Source organism: Lissotriton vulgaris, chromosome 4_1 (genome assembly GCF_964263255.1).
Source record: "Lissotriton vulgaris chromosome 4_1, aLisVul1.2, whole genome shotgun sequence".
NCBI lineage: Eukaryota > Metazoa > Chordata > Amphibia > Caudata > Salamandridae > Lissotriton > Lissotriton vulgaris.
The window spans coordinates 1,450,275,548-1,450,299,133 of record NC_141691.1 but is presented as its reverse complement, the minus strand read 5'-3'; the positions used below and the strand labels follow the sequence as shown (position 1 = coordinate 1,450,299,133).

Below are 23,586 nucleotides of genomic sequence, written 5' to 3'. Positions count from 1 at the left end.
GGTGCAGAGGGTGGGAAAGCCCACCTCTGACCCCGGTGCAACCTGAGGGGTTAAACCCTGGGTTGGAGTGGCGTTGTAAGGGTACCCCTCGCAGGAGGAGGAGGAGGAGGAACCCTGGAAGACGAGGTAAGGGGAGGAGAGCCTTCCCTGAGACTCCTGGTCCGCCTGAGGTTGTAGACCAAAGGCTGGTGAACCAGTGGCAGTCTAGTCCTGTCTTGCAGACAGGGAGAGTGGAGAATGGGTACTATGTGCCAGGGGTTACTACCCCCCGCTCTGCGAATTGGCAAGGACCGGTGGCACCTGGGTGGCCCAGGGCCTGGTCCTGGCCGCGGACAGCTGAGGAGTACCAGTGGGGTAGCCCAGTTGGTCCTTACAGTAGCTTTAGAAGGAACCCTAGGGGTTCACCGTGGCATAGAACAGGAGGGTGTCCCGGCAGTGGCGGGCCTGCGTCCGTGTTCTATCGCCCCAAGCAGGGAAGTCCATCACGGTGGTGATTGTTCTCCCCTGCGTTTTGGCTGGAAGGGGGTTGTGTTGGACTTGGCCCGCAGGGCAGGTTCACCCCTAGACTTTTTGCCTTATTTGTGACCCTGTGTCAGTGATTTTTGGGTCTCTGCGCACTTTTCCCTGGGCCCCAGAGTGAAAGTGCGCGCATGTAGTATGGCTGGCCTGCCCTCCCATAGGAATGCATGGGGAATGTGTGTGTCCCTGGTAGTTCCTGATGCGTGGGGAGTACAGGCTCGAGTTTAGTATGTATAAACTCGTGAGAGTGAATGCTGCAAGATGGTGTCTGCGGCATGTTTGTGTCTAGTTGGGAAGTGCTACTTCTGGACATTGAGATATGTGTGCAGTGAGGGTGCTGGAGCGTGATTGGCTGGAGCTGGCTGGCATGCCAGGCTCCAGGAAGTCTGGATGGGTCTGCCCGGTGGTGAGTGGGAGATTAGCATGAGTGATGTGTGGGAGGAGTGTACCTGTGTCCTGGATGGGCTGGGTTTTCCCCACACAATGCTGGCTCCGCCCCCCTGTGGTGTGTCTAACGACCCTAGCCTCCCCAGTGAATGAAATGGGTGGTTGGGCCATCAAGAGTGCTCCAGAACCAGCTGCGACTGGTTTTCCCCCCACCCTGCACCCTGAAACAAAGGATTTGTCAGTATAAGAAGGGGCTGTGTCCCCACTGAAAATGTTCTTCTTTTGGAATCCTGCCAGAGGGGGCTTGTGCCGCTGCTGGGGCCAGAAGGACCGCCACTTGGGGAGTCTCCCTGCCTGGAGACCCAGTGTGCTGGCTCTGGCCCAGCCTTGCCCCCCTGCCTGCCTCCAGCCCTGCTGGAGCTCTGCCCTGTCCTCCAGTGCTGGGGAGCACTGAGGACTTCGTTGGTTACAACCTGAGAGCGCTGCTCTCTGCCCTTCAGCGCTAGGAGCGCTGAGATCGCCTGCCTAAGCGCTGGAAAACGCTGTACTTTTGTTCGAGCGCGGTGAGCGCTGTATCTTGCCCGCTTCGTGGGAGGATTTGGCGGCGCGGGTGCCACCCCGCTCATTGCCGCGTTATTTGCCCGGTTTTCGAGGGATCTGCGAGGGAGCCCACTCCTCGGATCCTGGGAAGCCGCCTGCCTGACTAAAGCGAGCCGCCGCGCTGCCCGCGGCGACCCGGAAGCAAAGGAATTACCGGCCAATCACCGCGCGGCCCGGGAGAATCGACCCGGAAGTCCCGCCTTCTTCACCGAGCCGGGAAGAGAGAAGCGGCCGGCCGGATCCCCGAGGCTCCCCGAGTGGAGAGGAGAGCCCCGAGACCAGCGGGAGAGACCCGCCGCCGCTGGAGAGACCAGCGCGAGATCGGTGAGTGCCTGCCTGCAGGGGAGGGGGGGGGAGCGTCGGGACACATTGCCGGTGTCCGCCCCGCCCCCTCTCTGTAGCGCGACCTCGCGCCGGTAGCAGTGAAGAGCCAGAGAGGCTCTGGGGGCTTTTTCCATTGTCGAGCCTTGCGAGGCTCGGTTGCCAGCCCCGCGTCCCGAGCCTAAGAGAGGCTCTCGAGGAGCAGTTTGTCCGTGCCCCGGGGGCACCAGTTGATTTAGAGCCCGGCGTGGCTCTTTGCCAGCATTATTGCCTTGGGTCCCCAGAGAGGGGGACCCCACAGCCCAGCGAGGCTGCACCTGTTCAGTGCTGAGGCCCTGAGAGGCTCAGCGGCCCCCCCTTACTGGTGAGAGAGCCTAAGAGAGGCTCACCAGTGCCACAGTGGTGGTTCTTCGAGCCCAGAGAGGCTCCAACCTTGTGTTAACTTTCCCTGCTCCAGTTGTCCAGCACTTAGTGGACAACTGCCACGTTTAGGCCCTGACATTGGGACACCGGGACAGTCACAGGTGGTGACTTGTGAGTATGGGGTAATGGTTATTGATTCTGCACCGCTGAATGTATTGCTTATGCGTCATGTGCCTTTACACCTCTGAATGTTGATACATCATGTGTTTTATCCTTGCACCCCTATAGGTATTGTGACATGTAGGTGGTTGTTTTCTCCCTAGTACAGGTGGTGCTAGAGAGGTCCTGTTACCAGTGATTACTGGTTGTATGCTCTACTGTTATATTTTTGTGCTACAGTAATTATTTCTAAAAGTGCTGATACCCTTGACAGTGGTCCAAGTGGCCCTGTCCTGTACAAATATCCCTTGTAAATTCCGCCCGTGCCTGTTGGCACCGTGTAATAAGATGTGTGTTTTATCTGATGTATATTTTTATAATACAAAGGCTATTTTTACATAACCTTGTGTGGAGTGTTTCTTTGTGGTGGGCCTTGATTGTTGTTGCTGGGGTGCGTGCGCAAATACTTAACTTACATCGCCTCCAAGTTTAGCCTTGACTGCTCGCGCCACGTTACCTAGAGGGCGAGTAGGGGTTGCCTTGGTGTGTGACTCCCTTGCCCTGACACTTAGAACTGGCGATCCCTGACTGACCTCGACGCGAGTCTTGGCCGGCCAGGGTCCCGGTTCTAACAACTTCTAAGGTGCTTAGAGTTTCAGGATGGTGTACCTAGAGGCTCTCTGTTTGTCAGGCAGAGGTCAACATCAAAATCCAGTGCAGGTCCAGTTGCTACTGGTCAGAGCGGCACTATAGGTAAAGGGCATGATGCAGGTTTTTGTGTCCTTGTAGCCACATAGGAAGTCAGCAAACTGATCATTGAAGTACAATTCTTTAACCAGGGTTCAAGAGTGAGAAGGTCCAGTCTTTCAATGCTCCTCTCAGGTTAATGACAGGGGGTCCAGTCCTCTTCTGATCTTCCACAGGCACAGAAACTGTTCTGATAAGGGTTCGAGGGGATGTCACATTTATGCTTGGCACCAGCTAGTGGGTGGAAGTGAATCCTGGGCACTACCTAATCAATTGGATAAAAGTTCCTGGGGGCATCCCTTACAGTTTTCTTCAGCAGTTTCTGTTTGCTCTACTGAAAACAATTCAAATAGGATGATGAGTTTTGGCTATGCACTCCTTTTTTGACTCTAAATGTATACATCACCAATCATTATATAGTCATGCCACCTTGGTGTGCCCTCTATCCAAATAGACAATTCATAACATGAAGTAACTATTCCCTTCATAGAAATATTAACCCCACAGTGCACAACCTCTTACGTTGCTAATCAATAACCAAACAATTATCCAACTGTTTTCTTTCAATATTTATTATAGCCTTATACCCCGCCGTAGCGGGCTATTCCGGCTATTAAAGGCCTGCTGAATCGTTAAAGGCCCGAGCCGAAGGCGAGGGACTTTAACGAGACAGCGGGACTTTAATAGCCGGTATAGCCCTGCTACGAAGGGCTATAAGGCTATTAGAACATTCTGCCACTAGAGGGCAGAATGTTCTAACAAATTAAACAAAGTGTTCTCAAAGTTCGAGGGGATATAAATCCCCTCGAGCTTCGAGAAGCCTTTGTAGAACATTGGAATGTTGCTCTGCGGGCCTTTACCGGCCCGTAGAAGCAGGGAGTACTCTATTGTCTGCAATGGAGCTCCCAACATTCCAATGTTCTAATCATACTTATATACTTTTTATAGTTTTGTGTGATTTCTTAAATCTTTTGTCAAGCATAAAATAATATTTACGATGTTCTGCAATTCATTGATGGTCAATATGATCCTCAGTGTTTTTCACTTGAAACCTATTAGCCTTACCAATGCCTTTTCACACTAACCTCATATTGTCATCACTATGACACCTAAAAGACAGAAATCAGTCTAATAGTGTCATAGTGTAATGCTACACTAAAATAGCATAAAAGCATTCTTACACTTAGGGTCCTGTTTATATGCTGAACCCCCTCAGCAGCCTCTACAATCTAACATTCACATAATGTCTTTCTGCATGTATTTTCCTTTTTTGGTGTAAGCTTTAAGAGCACAGTATCCTCAGTTGTGGGTACCCATCTCAGGAGATTTTAAAACGGGATAATGAAGCAATGTGGTAATTTTTCCTCTCCGATGATCTTACACAATTCAACATTAACACTTTTATTGCAGTCTTTTTAAATGTTTACCTCAAGTATAACTTTCTCAAAAAGGATACACAGCATATTAATTTTCTGTTTTTAATGGTCAACATTTTGGGTTCTCATTCATAAAATGAACAAGCTAGTTTAGACTGTTGAAAACCATGTGTTTCTCATAGTTTTACTCCTACTAAGGGTTTGCCAAATCAAAATCAAATACCATCTTTACAGATTTCTTAGATGTTTCTTATTGCCCCCATTGGACTACTAGCTGCTATTTTTTTTGACACTGAGAGTGCCCTAAGCCTGCTAACCAGACCTCTGTTCCAGTGCTCTTACAAAGTACAATGTGTGGTTCAATTGGCTATCCCCAAAATACTGACTTACTTATAAGTCCCTAGTATATGGCACCAAGGGGAAAGTAAGGCAGAGTGTCCACCCAGCGCTGCAGTACCGGTTGTGCCACCCTGACAGTGTCAAAAGTGTACAAAATGTCTCCCAGCCTGGCACTACAGACTGGATGGGCAGTGTCACTCTGCTAGTACGACTCTTCCATTAAAACCAATAGAAAAGCTATCATTTCCCATAGTATTTTAGGGCCAAATACGATGCGGCCCGTAAACGCTCCGAACAATGGTCGGAGCTTTCCTGGCCACATTGCAATGGGCCGCTCGGTTTACTTTCCGATCGCCGCATTATGATGTTGGTGGTCGGAGAGTTAACTCTCCGGTCATTCGGGCTGGCTTACGACGGGCTCATGAAGCCCTTTGGCGAGTCGGAGCCGGCCCGTAATCCCAAAGGGAAGGCTTTTCTGCCCTTGGGATTACGATGCATGCTTTCAGACATGGTTTCCATGCAGGCCTGTCCAACATGGAAACCATCCCGGAAAGCATGTTTGGGGGCCTATAGCAGGACCCCTTGGGTGCGCAGCTTCCAGTGGGGGGCAGAAGGGTCACCTATGATGTCCCCCAGTTGATCCCTGCACCCCATGGCAGGTACTGGATTCACGAATGAACAGCACCTCCCATTTCCCTATGGGACCATGTATTATGGCCTGTTTACGGCAGTAATGCATGCCCCCGTAGGGAAATGTAGGAATGCGACCAAACATTCACTTTCTAATGAGGTGGTCAGGATTACCGACCAGAGATCGGCCGATCGGTCCAGGACCAAGTCGGTGTTGGGCAGAAGCAATTCTGCCCAACATCGAAATCCATCTCAGAATGTAAGTCTCCCCTAAGGAAAGCCTATAGAGCCCTATGGCAAGAAGATGTATATTGTTTAGCAGGACATATAAATGTAATTTAAATGTATATGTCTTAACAGCAAAAGCCCAAAATTGTTGTTTTGCTGGGGAAAAGTTATTGGCTAATACAGGGTTACAGTCTGACACCCCAGACTGGCTATCTTATGAATGGGACTACCTAACTGGATAGTGCGAGGTATCAAATTATTCATGGCATTAAACCCAACCTGATGCTCAGGGCAAATTTAAGGTCACTTTTAAAGCTAAGCAACTTTTAGAAAGTTTCCACTCTTTGTCCTAGTGGTCCAGTAGCCTCACACAGACTCGGACCCACAGACCGCTTTCTGCCTGCCTAGGGAGTGGAGTTCATGACTCCCAGGCTAAGGATTAAGCACTGTCTGCAGCTGGGAGAGGTATCCCCTCCCCTTTGCAGGAAGCCACTTGGGGTGTTAGTACAAAAGGGGAGCTTCAAAGTGGAATAACACTCCTGAGTGGCTTCCCATTGTTCAGGCAGTCACGCTAGAAGGAAGACCAGTGCCCAAATTGGTTTTCCCGGGGGCATTTAGGCCCCAGGTAGCCACACCTGTATGGTGGGCTACTGAGCTCCTTAAATCCAAGGAAGGGTCCCGACATCTTTTGAGTGGCCAGAGTGGTGCACTCTGGGATTGTCAGATGACACACATTGCCAGAAAGTCATCACCAAAAGGGAGGGGACCTGGTAGCCCATTGGCTGATAACTGTATTGTCCCCTCTTGGCACTTAATTGAGATAAATATGGAACTCCTGACACCCTGGACCCTCAGATCATGCTGGGTTTGTTTGGAAAGAAAACCAAAGAAGGGCTGACCATGGAATCATACAAAGAGAGGCTTCACCCTCTGCTGGATGGCACCTGCTGCACTTTGAAGTAGCAAAGTGTGGACTGTGCCTGTGACCCCTAGCTCAGGGAAAAGTTGATCCCTAGACCAGAGCAGTGACTCTAAAGAATAGTCTGTAGATCGCCTCTAACCAACTCCAGGGACAAAAGAGTTGAAGTAGCCCAAACCAGCAAAGTGGTAGCCACTGGAGAAGATTTGCTGCTAGCTGCTACTGGGAAGTTGCACCCGAGTCGGTTGGATCCGGGAGAGTCATCAAAGTCTGGATTGGTCACTCCAGGGAGACACTAGCCCCCACTAAAGGATTTTGAACCAACTGTGTGCCTAGAGACCCGAATACCAGCTGCTGCTGGCATTCGACCCCCAGAAAGAGGACTTAGTGGGACTCCGACCTCTGTGGCCAAAGTCACTCCACATCACCCGTCTACTGAGGAATCACCACAAAGGTATGCCAGTTCACTGCATGACAACCGGAGCATTCCTAAATATCTTTTCATCCTGCATCCCTAGTATAAAGACCTCTCCATCATCGTCTATGGTGGTCGTGCTGTAAAGGCTGGAACTGGACTAAAAAACACTCTAGTGGCCAGGTAACTGTTGAAATCTACCTCATTGGCCCACTAGATCTGCGAAGGAAGAGCTGCCAGGGAGATGCTGGAGATGTTCAAGCAACAGGAAAGCCTCATGGGAAACAGGAATGGTTGACAAAAAACATTTTTAAATGGCGGTTGTGCGTCTCGTTGAGGGTGTCTCACCAAACTCATTTTTCTTTTATTTACATGCTGAATGGCACCTGTGCGTCTCTTTTCACGCGGCTCAGCAAACTTTTTCTTTTTTAATTTTTAATTTACTTGCTAAATAATGGCAGCCGCAAGACCTATAGCAGTGCATTGCAAGGAATGCTGCCTTTAGGGCGGGAGTGTGTGGGCAGCTGAAGTCAGGTGCATGGTAACTAAAGGCAAGGAAGTTGATTTGTACTCTTGCTGCAGCGGAAACCTTTCCTCTACTCCCTTCAGTTAATGGAAGCATTTTCAATGCAATAGGTCTCCCATTTACAAGAGTTTGAGCTATTGGCATTGTAAATGACAATATCAATAGCTTGAACTCCTGAAAACACGAGACCTGTTGCATTGCAAATGCTTGTTATAAATTGGGGTCATGTTTTGTGGCTTTCTTAATTTTTTGTTCAATACTGTTAAATGCTTCACAGTAAGCTCCTTTGCCATAGCGACCCAGTGCTGAGCTTAAGGTTTTTCAAACGAACCTTAGGGGACCTAATAAATGTTTTGCGAGTGTATTCCACAATAAGGACTCACAGCCATATCATATGATACACCCAGATCCTCAGAATATGTAATAGAAAAGTATAATGAAGTTTGGAAAGCAATTAAAATGGTAAATTTGTACATGTGCACCTAATCCTAAACATGGGTATTTTAAGCATGTGGAAGTTCAACTCTTTATAAAGAATAACTGGGTGCACATAGAATTAAACTTTGTTTTTCATCACTAACAAAGCCTTTTCACTGACTAATAAACACTTTCTACTGTTCCAAATGGAACACATAGGTGTTTGGGTGTTTGACACACCCAGTTTGCACCATTGCTCCAATCCTTTGTGTTCCTAGGAGAAAGACTACAGGTGAGGTTTGTAAAAACCAACCAGCTACAACATTGTGGTTGTAGCACACATCCCCAGTGAGCAAACCTGCCCATTATGTAAGAATCCTGTTGTTTTCACCCTTCTATTAAATTTTTCACACTGGACAAGCCACCACATTCAGAAATGGAATTTGCTGTAGGAAAAAATCACAAGTCCTTATTTTGTGAGTTAGAATTTACAATTAACAATTGCATGTTGTACTTTTTGAGAATCAAAAGTTTTTGTGAACGAGGCCTCTTGTCTTTGTCAATCAAGGAATATTTATAGGTTGTTATTAGATTGTATAGTTTCATATTTGATAGTATGGACTGGGATTTCTTTATAGCAGGTTAAAATGGCACTATATTGCTCTTTGTCCTCTGGTATAAGTACTATCAAAACATTTGTGAGTGTATGAGCTTCTTACATTGTTTTTTTTTTCTATTGCTTGTCAAGTGTTTGCTTTCACAGAGCTATAGCCTGCTTAATTTTCCAAGCACACCAACACATTTTACCTCCAGGTATTCTACATTAACAGTGGATTTATTTTTCTAAACCGTTAATTCACAAAAATAACCAGCACACAATTTTTATCTTGTGACTGTGGTGTTGCAGTCTAGTGCTCTGCACCCGCATCATCTGCGCTGTGCCTCATGGGATCGTGAGAGGCGGCGCAGAACACGGGGGGGGGGGCAGTGTACAATGTATGGACGCCAGCCCTTCCTCTGCAAATAAAGGGACGTGTAAAGTATCCCTTGTACGTGTTGTCCTTCCATGAGACACTTTGAAATAATCACTAAAGACTGGCGACGAGCCTTCGAGGACCCCGCCGTCACCACTGAGCCTAGCGCCGCACCCTTCTCAACCCGTGGTGCCGCTTCCAGTATGGCAGAGGGAGGGTGGCGCTCAACGCACATTCGCCCTGAGGCAGCACTACCCCACTTCAAGGTACGCGTACGGCGCGAGTGAGGCCCCACGCTGTCAGGAGCCTGCCTTCTTCCACACGCCCGCTCTGCCACAGCAACATAAAATCCTCAAAGTGACAGACCGGCACTCAGCAGGCCCGGGGAAAGCACTTGTGCTCCTGCACCGCTCCACCCCCATAGCGTGCATCAGGCCTTTTACTGCTGCGGTGCCTCTTATTAAAGGCACCTCTATTGCCTCCCAGCCACTGGCCCTCACCACATGCAAAGGAACCAGCTCCACTGTACCACACACTCTGCAAGCAAGCCAAGCAGCTTTCATTCACCCATCTTGCAATCAGGGTGCAAGGCAACCAACTCCACAGTGCCACACTCACCACCATAGGGCCAAGCAGCTTCCTCTCACTCATTTGCGTCCTGAAGAGAACGCAGCCCAGGTGCCCTCAACTCTGCCAGCACGCCCAGGACTTCCACACAGCTGCCCAGGAATGCCTGAGTGAGTCCCATCAGGTGCACCTGTAGGTCCCACCACCTTAGCCACCGCCGTCAGCCGTACACCCCACCGACCACCCTCCCAAGAGGATACACTTCCGTCCAGCAAGATGTGTGCCCAGACCTTCTTATTGACCAACCCAGTGCCGTTCCTTCCTAAGCCAGGTGAATCGGCCATGAAGTGGGTGGACTGCAAGGGGTACTTTCTGAACTACCTATCGGCCCTAGAAAACGAAGGTGAAGAAGCGTTCTCTAGCAAATGCAGGAAGAAGATACTCCTTCACAATCTCGGACCGGAGGGTCTACGAGTGTATGAGAACATGGGCAAGAAGCCAAGAGCCGCCACAGATGAAGACGTATTCCAGCATGCGCTTGATGACTTAGACGGTCACTACCGACCAGTCATTTGCATAGCCATAGATAGATAACAATTCTTTCAACGCAAACAAAGAGACACGGAGATGGTGGAAGACTATGTCCAGCACTCAAGAAACTAGCTATAAACTGCAAGTTCAGGCACCTGCATGACGACCTGATACGGGACCAAATAATAATGCACACGGTCAACACCAGCATGCAGGAGAAGTTGTGGGTGAGTGGAGAGGCTCCCCTCCATGAAGTCTTTGCGATCGTCAAAAAGGTTGAACTCTCCAAAAGATGCGCGGCGGCTGCGAAAAAAGAGGACACAAAAATGACGGTGTGCAAGATAAGTGACAAAGACACGTGCAGAGACAAACCAGGCCCCTCCACAGGACACTGGTCTGGCCGACGCCCCACGAAGACCTCGACAGGCCTTCCCCGGCCCTTCCCTGATTCGAAAAGCTCCTGCTACAGGTGCAGCGGCCAGACGCACATGGACAATGACAAACTATGTCCTGCCTTCCACGTCAAGTGCTCCTTTTGCGGCGTGACTGGATACTTCTGTAAAGTCTGCATGAGGAGACCCCACAGCAATGCAGTTAAGTGTGTAGTATATCACTCGGAGCCCGACGCGAAAGAAGGCGAAGAAGATGAAGATTGCATCTTGTGCATAGAGGACCAGGTGTTAGGCGTCGACTGCACCTCCAGGAGGAAACCGCCCTATCTCATGTACATGGGAGGGATCCAGATATCCATGGTGGCAGACTCAGGGTCCCCATTCACAATCATAAAAAGAGACATATTGGACAAGGATTTTGCCGGTACAATAGGGCATCACCTACACCCTACGGATGTACATCGGGTCACCTTCACAGGTGAAAAGATTCCCATGGTAGTGTTCCAACAACTACACTCCAAGTTCAAGGGGCGAGAAACCACTGGCAAGTTGTACGTAGCAGAAATAGGACCCTTGGTCCTAGGGTGGATCGACCAAGGAGCGCTTGGCATCCAGCCCAACCCGGCAAAAAAACGCAAGTACTGATGACCAGCGAAAGCCCCAGCCCCAACGTGGACAAACTTTGTGAGGAGTTCCCAAACGTCTTCGGCGGGATCATTGGACAATTGTCTAAGTTCATCAGTCACAAGGTGCGGAACATCCCCTTCAACTGCAGGGAAGCCGTGCAACTCGAATTCCAACGCCTGGGGCATAACGGAGTCATTGAACCGATCGAAAGCGCCGAGTGGCTGGCACCCTTGGCAGTGGCACACAAATCAAACGGAAAAGTGCATTTGTGCATTGACCTTCCAGAACTAAACAAAAACATACTAGTCGACAAGTTCCCGCTGCAACGCATCAACGACATGCTAGCTCAAATGAGCGGAATCAAGTTGATTTCGAACATAAATCTTACCGCCACATACCATCAGATCTTACTCCACCCATCGTTAAAAAAGCTGACCTTTTTTATCACCCCATTCGGCTGCTGCTACCGATTCCGGCGCCTGCCCTTCGGATTGGCGTCCGGAGCATCAGTATTACAAAAACGAATCTATAAGTTGTTCAAAGACTGCCGCATTATCCTATACTTCCAGGATGACATCCTAGGAATGGGGGGAAACAAGCTAGAACACAATGAGAAACTTAGAACAGTCCTGCACACCCTTTCCACCAATGGCCTCACAACTGAACTGGAAAATTGCAGATTCGGCCAGCGCAAGGTCACATATCTGGGGCACGAAATTGGTGAACATGGAATTTCCCCGAAGAAAGCCAACTTCGAAGCCATCAGATTGGCCCCCAAACCAAGCACCAAGGACGAAGTACGATCATTCCTCGCGGTTGGCGGAATTCTATAGCAAGTTCATCAAGAACTTCGCAACCAAGACCCACAACTTACTCCAGTTGCTGAATGACAAATCCACGTTCCACTGGTCGGCAGAATCCGATGCAGAATTCGAGACTATCAAAAAAGACATCTGCGAACCATTCCACTCCAGGGGTTCAACAGCTCTGGCCCCAGCATCCTGACAACCGACGCCAGTGAGAAGTGTTTAGGAGCAGTCCTGTTGCGACAAGCCACTGACGGCACAGAAGTCACCATTGGCTTTGCATCCCGCTCACTCGCTCCCAACGAAGGGAAGTTTAGGGTCATAGAAAAAGAGATGCTGGCTGCCATCTGGGCGGTGGAGAAATTCCGCCAATACCTCGGGGGATCCAAATTCACGCTCCGCACAGACCACAAGCCACTAATCAAAGTCCTCACGTCCAGCGGGAACATCAAAGCCACCCCACGCAATGCCACAAATGACACTCCGGGCTCCTGGATTTCGTCTACGACATGGAATTCCTTCCAGGCCACAAAAACAAAGAAGCCGACTTTCTCAGCCTGTCAGTCACAATGGAGGCACCCCACACTCTGACCGTTGCGATGAACACCAAGTGGTGCCTACAGCAGATCAGGAAACCACCATAGGGCACAAGATTGGAAGACGGCCTACGAACTGGACCCGGATCTCTCCAAAGTGAAGACCTATGTCACTGAGGGCTGGCCCGAGAAGAAACACTTGAAGGGTGATCTCAGAAAGTACTGGGAGGTGTGCGAGGAGTTATCCCTCAGCGATGATGCCGTGTTCCTTCTCAGAGGTGACAAATGTATTCCCCCGAAGGATGTGATGGACCGCCTCCTCACCATACTGCATGAAGGCCATCTAGGCATCGTCAAATCCAAACTCAGAGTGACACTGGTGGCCGGCAGTAGACAACTGTGTGGAAAGCTTTGTGCGAGCCTGCCAACACTGCGCTAACGCCGACAAAGCACACACAATGCTGAGACCCCTAATGGGGGATTTCAACATGCCCGCAAACACATGAGAAGAATTGTTGGTGGACATCCTGGGCCACATTCTAGACTTGTGGGGAGTACTCAAACATGTGATCTTCCTTGTGGACAGATACAGTGGCCGGAAGTGGAAATCTGCGGAAAAGTGGGCACCGATGCCGTCATCACCTTCTTGAGAAACACATTCTTGATGAAAGGTACTCCAAGAGTCCTCACCAGCGACAATGGCCCCCAGTTCACCTTGGAAAAGTGGCCTGCATTCCTCCAGAGAAATGGCATCCGAAACAAACACACGCCAGTATATCATCCTGCCGGCAATGGCCAAGCAGAACAGTTCAACCGTATCCTCATGGGCTCAGTCCAGGAAGCCATTGGCGCGAGTAAGAACTGGTAGACGGAAATTAGAAACACTGTGTGGGCCTATCGCATCACTCCTACCCTCACTGGGTACAGCCCGTTCCGGATCCTGCAGGGCAGGGAGCCGTTCACAAGGGACAACCTGGCGTGTTGGGCTTGAAACTTCAAAGCCGCTGGTCACCAGCAGTGGTGAGAAGCAACATACAGAAAGCCCAAAATATATATAAGGACTATTACGACAAGACTCACAGAGTGCGGGTGGTCTCCTTAGCCCGGGGGAAGTGGGTAAGAGTGAAACTGAGCCACTTCGGCAAGAAAGGTGACAGCAAATTCAGCCCCCCACTTCAAGTCCAAGAACTATACTCCCGCTCAGCAGTACCAAGCGATGGCAAAATATGGTCGCACAGCAGAATGGCCAAGTGCAACAAGGTCCTACAGTGGCAAGCAAATGGATCCTCCTCCATGACACGCCCTCAATGGATGACGATGGATATGTACAATGACGTCGCTACCAACAATCCTACTCTGGCGGCCTGGAAGGGGGGACAGGAGGCAGCACCGAATCTGCTGGAGAAAGAAACAACGCCGCCCCAGCAGAACACGCACCTCCCCAAATGCCCAATCACGCGGATACACCAAGGACAAGACAAGGGACGTCCACCTCACACGACAACTGCCAGGAAAGAGAATCACATGAGGAGCAGGCCTCCTACACGCACACCCGCACAGGTAGAAGTGTGGTGCGACCAAGAAGATGCAATGACTTTACCACATAGAGCTTCAAGGGGCCACTACCATCTTCACCCTGAGCTGACAACGCCGATACCTGGGACTCCTCCGGTGCAGGGCCACCACGCAGAGACTGTGTGCAAAAAGTGCTCACGCACAACCCACCGATAAGACATTCATGTAGTTGGGACACATTTTCTTATGCCTGTTCCCTTGTTTTTAAAGGGGGAGATATGTGGTGTTGCAGTCTATTGCTCTGAACCCGCGTAATCTGCGCTGTGCCTCATGGGATCATGAGAGGCGGTGCAGAACACGGGGGCAGAGTACAAAGTATGGACGCCAACCATTCCTCAACGAATAAAGGGTCGTGTAAAGTATCCCTTGTACGTGTCGTCCTTCCACCGAAACACTGAAATAATCACTACAGTGACCTTTAAAGCAGAGGCATTCTTGATCATCAACATCAGGATTGCATATATTCCAGTTCCAGATGTGTCCTATTCGTGGCTAGGGTATCCACTCTATGGGTAACACTACTGCAGGATCTCATGCTATTGAATCACGCTGGGTCACGTTTTTTGTATCAATTCACTTTCATTGTTAACCAGTTCATCATTACTAAATGTTCACGATAGTATTGCTGTTTTTCCCTGCTCTTTTAAAAAATATGTTTTCGAGCCAAAATTGCTGTTGGGCTGGCAAACTGAGAGCAAAGTGTCCTTCATTTTATACAGCAAAGCTATTGTTTCTTGTTTTGGTATTGAGGAACGTTATTTCAAAATGTTCATTCAATTAAGTATATATTATTTGTGATGGGTTTCGACAGGCTTATACAGCATGTAATGAAATGCTCTCTTCCCACCACACTGAGGTAAAATATTCCAGCACACTGCCAAATGACTGTGAGATGTGTCATTAATTAATCGTATATGTGAAATGTGTATGTGTCAGTATTGATGGCCGTGCAGAGTAGGAGCTCCGGACTGCTAGTTGGGTAGAAAAAATTCATATATAATTCTGATTCAGTGGGCTCCTCCTGGCCCTGCCCCCCTGTGCCACCACTGCTGCTGCCTGATTGGTGGTTAAAGTCCTTCCTTCATTCTGTGCTACTTGTATCAATAAAGTCACGAGTCAGCAGGATGTGTGTCACCTTGATTCTCGAAAATTGGGAACATTTGGCATCAAGAACAATGCAAGTGTTAGCGCAAAGATTACAATTCACAAACGTTTTTGCACAGACAAACAAAACAATCCAGATCTTTGTTCTGTAAATCAGGATTGCTTCACGTTTATTCCAGTCAGTGAATTCCCTTTGTGTACACCAGATACAGCTCCCACTATGATAGTTTTTTCTCATTAGACACAATCCGCATTTTTGTAAAAATATGACACGCTTTAGAAATATTTTCGTTTACTAGGACGAAACTTAGAGAACTGCAGACATTTCGGTAAAAATCATATCAATATATTTTAGATCAATGCCAAAAATATTGAGAAGTTACATTAAACTCTTTTCATTGTAATTATTATGAATGCTCCTGGAACGTTTATAGAGCAAGGCAATAGAAATATGTGGTGTATATTTCATCCCTTGCAAATATGTCTACCCCCTGGGAGTCCTGACGTCAATTGATCACCTCCCTCACACCAAGCCCCCTCACATATGTATCCAGTGTCAGGCTGTCTGTGCCCTCACTCTTGTGCAGTGTGTGGACACCCAAATGCAAATACCTGATGCATTCATTGTGAAGCCTCCCTGTTCAGGTGTCATCTACTCCAACCCAGCCTGTAGCACAGCTGAAGTGTTGTTAACATTAATTACCAAATCAGTCACTGACTGTAGTGGTGTTGGTCTATGCTAATAGCTGGCACTGTGGCGAAGCAATCACTTCTTCATGTTTGTACACAATTTGTTTCTATCTGGCAACTTTGGCATAGGTAGAAAATCTTCGGGCAATTTCCTGTGTGTTAAAAATAGTCTGCAATGTGCAAAAGTGAGCTGGGAAAATTGAAATTCACTGTTTTCCTTATCACATTCATTGGTACACTTGGCATATGTAGGAGTCGCTGAGATAGCCAGTACCTACCTGTATACCTGTGTGTGCTATTTTTGGGGAAGAAGATGCAGGCTGACTTTGCATATTGCTGCAAGGTGGTAAATCACGGCGGAGAAGAATTATAGCACTCCGGCAAACAGGAACCTAATATTGTTTAGGAGTTAGATTGACAAAATGAGAAGAAGTGATACAACAGATTAACAGGGTGGGTTCTTCTTGGCCACAATTCCTTTAAACTAGCCCTTCTGGGGGTGTTGATAATGTATGAAATGGGTCCAAACATATCTTGATGATAAGGGCAATCAATAGTCAGATGGCTCATTTGCTGAAAAATTGGCTACTCATAGGGTGGGCCGAGTAGTGTCTGATTTATGTGAGCCCCTGATTGGTTGGGGAGTATGTTGAGATGATTTTTTTTATCAATACTAATGAATGCAATCTTGGATCGTCTAAATTTCATTAACATATTGTTGCTATACTCACTTTCTAGCTCACCAGATAAACTGGATTCTCTGACATGGCCGACCATATCTGGTCCGACTATAAATTGCTTTCTCTCTCACATAAACAGCTGTACTTATGAGGGGTAAAACATTCAACCCTGCATGAAGTGCAGAACCAGCTACGAAAGTTATCAAACGTGGGCCGGACTATTATCCAGCAATAGGGGAATAGTGAGGCAATAAAATGAAGGAACCATCATAAATCTGTCTAGATACCTTTTATAATGCCTCAAGTTCTAAATATAATGTTCTGGCAGTCATTCTTGAAAGCAAGAGCAATGCTGTGAAACAGATAGCCAACAACTTCTATCAGGAAAGTGTGACAAACACGTAGGTGGCAAGAGAGAAAATATATAGGAAATCTGGATGCAGTTAATTGCTCTGCAGTAGTATTAAACTTTGTCTTGCGTAAATTAGAAAGTGAAAGAAAGCTTATGATGCTCAGGTTCAAGGAGTGGCAGAACTATCCAACGTATAGGAAGCTCACACAACCTGGATGCATGAACAGCAAAATATTTCATTTGGATGAAATGACAGGACACTTGAAACAGTTATTCTTAAACAAAGTTGAGCAAAGGCATAGAATTCAAGAAGCTCCATACACAGGTTAATACTCTACACCTCCACCCCACCTACAATAAACGAGCCAGTGTCTGCAACTACTATAGAAGCCTGGCTCTCAAAGAGTAGATGATCAGCCATTACACTCGAATCCTGCTGGAATGATAAGGATATTATTGACTTCACTAATAGCCCTCTGATCTGCAAGATGATTAGTCAATCGTTGACTGTCCACCAGTGGTGGCTCGCTGAGGGAGTGCTGCGGGCAGTGCGGCGGGGGAGGGGCAGGGTGGGATGTAGTGGAGTCCGACATACGACGGACAGAAGTAAGGTACGTAATTAAATAAATAAAACAATTCACCATGCACGCGCTGCATCGCCGAGTTGGTGATGCAGTGCTCGCAAGGTAAATTGTTTTATTTATTTATTTACTTACCTTACTCCTGTTTGTCATATGTCCAACTCCATTGCCCCCCCACCCAGCCCCTCCCCCGCCCCTCAGCACTCCTCGGCAAGCCGCCACTGCTGTCCACATTATATAGCTATTAGAGCAGGCAGTCATCACCACCATCACCACTTCTCAAGAACCACACATTTGTCCAGTAGGCACCAGGGATTTTAGACCTACTGGTTCAAAAGAAACCAGCAGCAGTTATCGGAGACATCTTGCTCTAAATGCGAGATTGGGGCAGCTGGTAATATTAAGGTTTGTTGGGTCTTCAGCTACCTTTGTTTGGTTGATCTTTGGAGCAGAATGGGCACAAAAGACTGGCCATTTTCCTTTATACAAAATCCTTGCAAATAATTAAAATTTGAAACTTTTCTTTTGAGAACTCGAGCTCTCAACTATGCGTCCTACAGGTATCTAACGGCTTCACGCTGCCAATGGGTAGGAGTGCTCAAGGCCTACTTTCAGATGTACACTTGAGACACCCAGTTTGCAGCACTCTCTGATGAGTAGAACCCTCAGTGGTGCCAACATGTTCGCCTTCCATCTAAGCACCATGTTGTTTCTCAGATCCCTTGCTGTTGTGATTTATTAAGTCAATGAGGTATGAAAGGTAAATGTTACTTGACACCGGTCTGTCTTTTCTCTCTCTTTAGGTCTTGTGTTCGCTTTCTCAAGCATGCAAGAAAGTGAAACTAAAAGTTCAATCTACATTAGACCCAGGAGTGCTGATCGCAAAAGGTAAGATGTTCCACCCTTTTGACCGAATTAACTACTTGTTATTATTTAAAACCCTGCCAAGCTGCAATTTGAATGCATGGCCTTGGTTTCTGGCCAACATTCTTTCTTTCACACTGTCATAGGGGCTTCCAGCACTTAGTAAAACGGAATGTTCCATTGCGTTACATTAAAATCTGTGGCTGTGATGGAAACTTCCATTCTATTTACCTCCAGCTACTGATGGACACATGCAACAAGCATTGGCAAAGCCAAGAAATCTGGCCTTCATGCTGTGCATCATAGCTAAAGAAAACTAACAAAAACTGCACTATTATGCACACAACCACATAATTTTGTAGGCATGCACACCTTCAAAATGACATTGGTGCTTATTTTTAAATTGCTTATCCGAGTTTGATTAGTAAATGGACAAAAAAGAGAAAGTAGCGCTTTCTAAAAAACTATTTGTTTATTGACTTATTAGTTAATAAAATAAAAAAGGGTGCTCGCATAATTGTGCATGGCTCTGCGCAGAATTTCCAGTTTAGAGCATCAATAGAAGCACATATCTAGAATATCAGGAAGGAGAACCCATTCCAAGAAGATTTGTAGAATATTTTAATACATTTCTATAACGTTATATAATCGCATTTCACACTGTTTGTGCTAGATCTGCAGGGCCGCTTGCTAGCACGGACTGCATACAACACTGTAAAGAGCAATGACACATAAACCTTATTTTAGTGCTGTCTAACATGATCAACTTGTCCAATAAGTGGGAGTTTTTTTAAAAAGCCATCGGGATGGGATGAGTCAGTTACATGTCAGGTTAGTACTGCTAGAATGGAAAGCAAATATGACGTGACACAATAAGTCACATTTCATTCTAGGCTCCATGAACTAATAGGAGGACTGGGGAAGTCAGTCATACATTAATGTTATGTCTCTGAAGTTGAGTGCCAGGTCAGTGACTTAATGCCAGTATACATGGATCAGTGTCGATGACGTGAGACTGTCCCTGAAAAATGTGGTGGGTTTGGGAAAAGTCAGTCTCTCGTACCAGACAAGTGCCTTAGGTGTAAAGTCAATCATTTGTCACACAAGTGCCACTGTAAATTCAAAAGGATTGGAGCAAAGTACATCACATGGCAGAGAAGCAACTCAGAGAGCCTGGGGAGCAGATGCAACACAAATGGTGGGGGAAAGCAATACCGAGGTCATGGGCAGGGGGAAGCAACATGGTAGGAGCGGAAATAAGTACACAACACATAGAAAGAGTAACATGAAGAATGGGCCAAAGAGAAGCACACAGGTGAGCGAAGGCAACATGGAGCTGAGGGACAGAAATGCATGGGTAAGGACTAGATGGAGAAGATATGCACATGAGGGTGCGTGCATCATAAAGGAGGATGGCGCACAAGCGAGGGAGATCAACACTGAGCTTAGCGGAAGTGAGAAGAGCAGTACAGAGGGAGACAGCTGTTAAACACATGTAGTCTCATGAAGTGCTTAACCAAAAAGAAAAAAGTAGTGCTCGAAAAATAAGCAGTGGAAGGACACCAGTAATGCAGACATGTTCCAGAGCAGGGACAAACACAAGAGAGAGGAAAGAAGCCCACATAAACACATGAATAGAAAATAAACAAATGAGTGACAGTAAAACCAACCAATTGCAAGCAATGGGCGAGTCTTAATCTCACTCTAAGCTGACGATACGTATTTTAGCAAACAGTTTGCTATGTCTGATAGGTGAGTCCAAAAAAATTAAAGAAGTTTGTTACACTGTCATGAAGGGCATTACCACAGCGCACAAAGGACGAAAGACACAGTATAAATCAGCAGAAAAAGTGAATACAAAGAAAAAGACTTCTTTTCATGCACAGAAACCACTGATCATAAGATGCTGCGAACATTATTTTGACAAAATTGTAGCACTTTCTGACTAAAAGTCTTCCGGGACTTTACAATTGAGGTAGTGCTTGACAATTAGTGCAGTGTGTATTTTTGCTGTTCTTCTGAAATTGGTGCAGCTATTCAGTGGTTGAAATGTTGTGAAAGAGACGCTATGAATAATGTTCAAAATATATAAAATGCTACTTGCTCTATATAGCAAGCATGTATTTACTATAGGTTTCTGAGATATGTTCTATTTAGTATTGGTCTAGTAATTCCTTTTGACCAATTTGTTTTTTCTAATTGAAAAATAACTGTATTATTACCATTTGATGTCTCATCATTGTATACCTTTCATTATTTAGCTGTATTTCGCAATGTTTATTTCTTAATAAAGCATTTTGAATACAAAAAATGAAAAAGTATTGTGATAGTCAACAGTTGAGTAACTGCAGCAGAATATTATTAGGGGTAGCCCCGGGGATAATCTAATGTGGTACTCTGATGTGCCAGGTACATTGAATCAGCTTAACTGAGGATTTTAGTGACAGCGATTGGCTCTGTCTTTAAGAGATGTTTAAAAGTATTGGCATAGCCAATAGGTCTCGCTTTTGGGATCTTAGAAGTATTTAGTTATGCTGCACAATATGTTTGGTGTAACAACATCAACTGTTGCTTGGCTAAACACTTATAAGGTACAAGGTTTAGCCATGCATCAGCTAATGTTGTTGCACCAAGGATATTGTGCTGCATAACTAGCTGAATAAGTGAAAGTCGTTTGTACAGCCCATGGATAACTTATGGAAGTTTTAAATTAAAAATGTGAGAAATGCTCAGTAATTTGCACACTAAATCACGCTTAGTTCAGCTTTTTGAACACAACCAACTTTTGGCAGGCAGCTGAGCCCGTTGAAAGAGAGCAGTGATTTATGACCAGGGCAGCTCGGTACGTGGACTCCGACGGTATATGATGTGTCTGGAATTACTTAATGTCAACACTTGCGAGATCTGAGAACAACATCTGCACAGTAGGCTGCGTGTTCCACCTATGTGGCCACGCAGCTGATAAAATCACCCGCACTCTTATTGAAAGACGGAAGGCATGAAAGGGTGGAAACAGGATCGGGAACAATGCGGATTTGGGATAGATTTATGAAGCTTTAGCATCAGCGTATGTGAAAGAATAGAGCACCCGCATGCATCCTAGGGTGCCACTCGGTGCCAAGGGAAGAAGTAAAAGGGACTTTCCAAGATCACACAGTATGTTAACAGGGAAACATGGCTCCTGAAGCTTGTACTCAAAGTAACTGCAGAAGTTGGTTCGACCTCACACACTGGTTGATTTTTGAAGATGATGGAGACGAGCACTCATTTTTGGAGGTCCGGACTTCTTTTTTGATCATTAAACTTTCACCCAGAGAAAGAGAAAGACATGAAAACGGTGACAGTGGGAGAAAAAAGGTACGGAAAAAGAACCTGAAAAATGGGATCAAGAGACAGGAAGTATAGCATCCAGTGAGCAGTCCCATGGGGGTCACAAAAACAACAACAAGCATTGGCCGCACGTGCGCCTCCCGCTCAAATAAAAAAACAAAAAAAACAAGCTGTGAGACGCACTCTGTGGTGGGGAGAGGGAGGTACATTGAAGCGAGGCGCGAGCACTTGGCCGAGCGAGAAGAAAGCCATATGGTGCCTCTACTCGTGCCTGTGCACATGAACGCAGTCAGAATGCAAACCAAAAGCGTGCAGTCGCACTTTTAAAAGCCCTGTTTACTAAATGTCTCGCCGAGCACTGCATGCGCTGGCTCAGGCGAGACCTAAAAAGGGCTCATGTTAGTGTGAACTGTCGGTTGCACAATGCACGTGCAATGTTCTTTTTGTAGGGCTCCAATACATGATGTGAAGCAAAGTACATATTTTCATGATCGATCCCAGCTTGAATGTTGTATGCTGAATAGGGAACTGAAGCAGGGCCTGAAAACTACTCCTATAAAGATTTAGATTTTTTATTTTTTCCAGTGCAAGAGTCAGTTATCACACTGTGCACCGGTACATGGATGCTCAAATATTTGAAGAATAACTTAAGTTAGGAATCACGGCTTAAACTTTCCTTGCCGTTATCGTGCACTGTTTTTTGTTTTATTGATTATACCTAAAGGATACACAATGCAAACCATTATAACCATACACTATTCTCCAAGAGTGGCAGCTCTTATATTTTAAATTGGATGTGCTCCCCTTCTCAATCGTTCACTACAATCACGAAATTGTATGTCCCTTAATTTTTCTAGTTCACGAGGTAATCCTCGAGATAAGTGCCTTGCCTTATGCTTTTCCAGATGTTAGGAATGTCGTTCTTTTTGTATTATCAACTATTTGGCTAGATACGCTAAATTATTTACTTTTAGTTTGAGAACTGTTTGTGATATCTGCATTTTCAACACGTTTTTCAGATAATTGTCATGTGACTCTCCATGTGAAAGATAATCATGTGTAGAGAATTTGAACGTTCCATGATGCTGCACTGATAGAATCAGTGTATTAACTGAATATAAAATCGTGTTTTGCGACTCAAAGAATAATTAATTATGCGGCATAAAGCAGCACATTTTCTGATAGTATTACTTAATTCTATTGTAATTTGTACACATGTTAACACTGTCTGGGCATAGGTTGCACCTTGATTTAACGTCCAAACATAGAAATAGGTAATTGAAAGGTGTCTGTCAGATGATGGATTATGTGCCAATAGCCGCAGATCCACAATTATGTAAAAAAATGCCGCAACCGCACAATCACATCATTCCAGTCGCCCTGGCTGTTGTATTTGATAATTGACAGGTCCATTTCCCGTCCTGTCAGCAGCAGTTTAATATGGCATGTGACTGTTAACTTCAGAGAGAGTAGTGAAGGTGTCCGAGATCATAGTCAACTATCCCACCATAATGGCTGCGACTTATGTCATGAATGTTGTACCGAAAACAAGTGGGAGTAAATATTTATTTGGCAAAATTGTCCACCTCCAGCTACACCACTTTTACAAGGTTTTTAGATAGGATTGTTTGATCCGTAAAAAAAGACTGTTGGTTCCGTGTATTAGAATAATTTGTACCAAATCTTTTTTTAAGACACTTTTGTAGGATGTCAATGACAACTTACTTTTTTCCTGCTTAACTAATATTTGTTGAAGTCAATTGTAAAAAAACACAATAACAAAAACATTCTTTAATTAGAAAACAATAACACAGCATACTAGATTTAAAGGATGCAGAGGGAGCCAACAGACATTTGGATTAACACTTCTGAGGTATGTCATATTTTTGCACCAGACCTCATAAATTGCTTGGGGCATACACGTGATGAGTGTTGTCAGTGAGGCATGAGAGCATGATTAATGTTCCTTGGCCTCAACTTCAATTGCATTCGGTCTGTGGGCACTAGCCGCAATCCACTTTTTTCTGCACC

General features: G+C 46.2%; 1 protein-coding gene across 1 annotated transcript in view; it reads left to right on the top strand.

The window, feature by feature from the left end:
* The window catches only part of LOC147724093 (desmocollin-2-like), a 125,678-nt gene that overhangs the window by 20,470 nt on the left and 81,622 nt on the right, over positions 1–23,586 (top strand). The window contains exon 2 of the mRNA XM_086965673.1: positions 18,165–18,249. Within this exon, the coding sequence (XP_086821799.1) occupies positions 18,165–18,249 (85 nt within the window). The remainder of the gene's footprint in view (positions 1–18,164; positions 18,250–23,586) is intronic.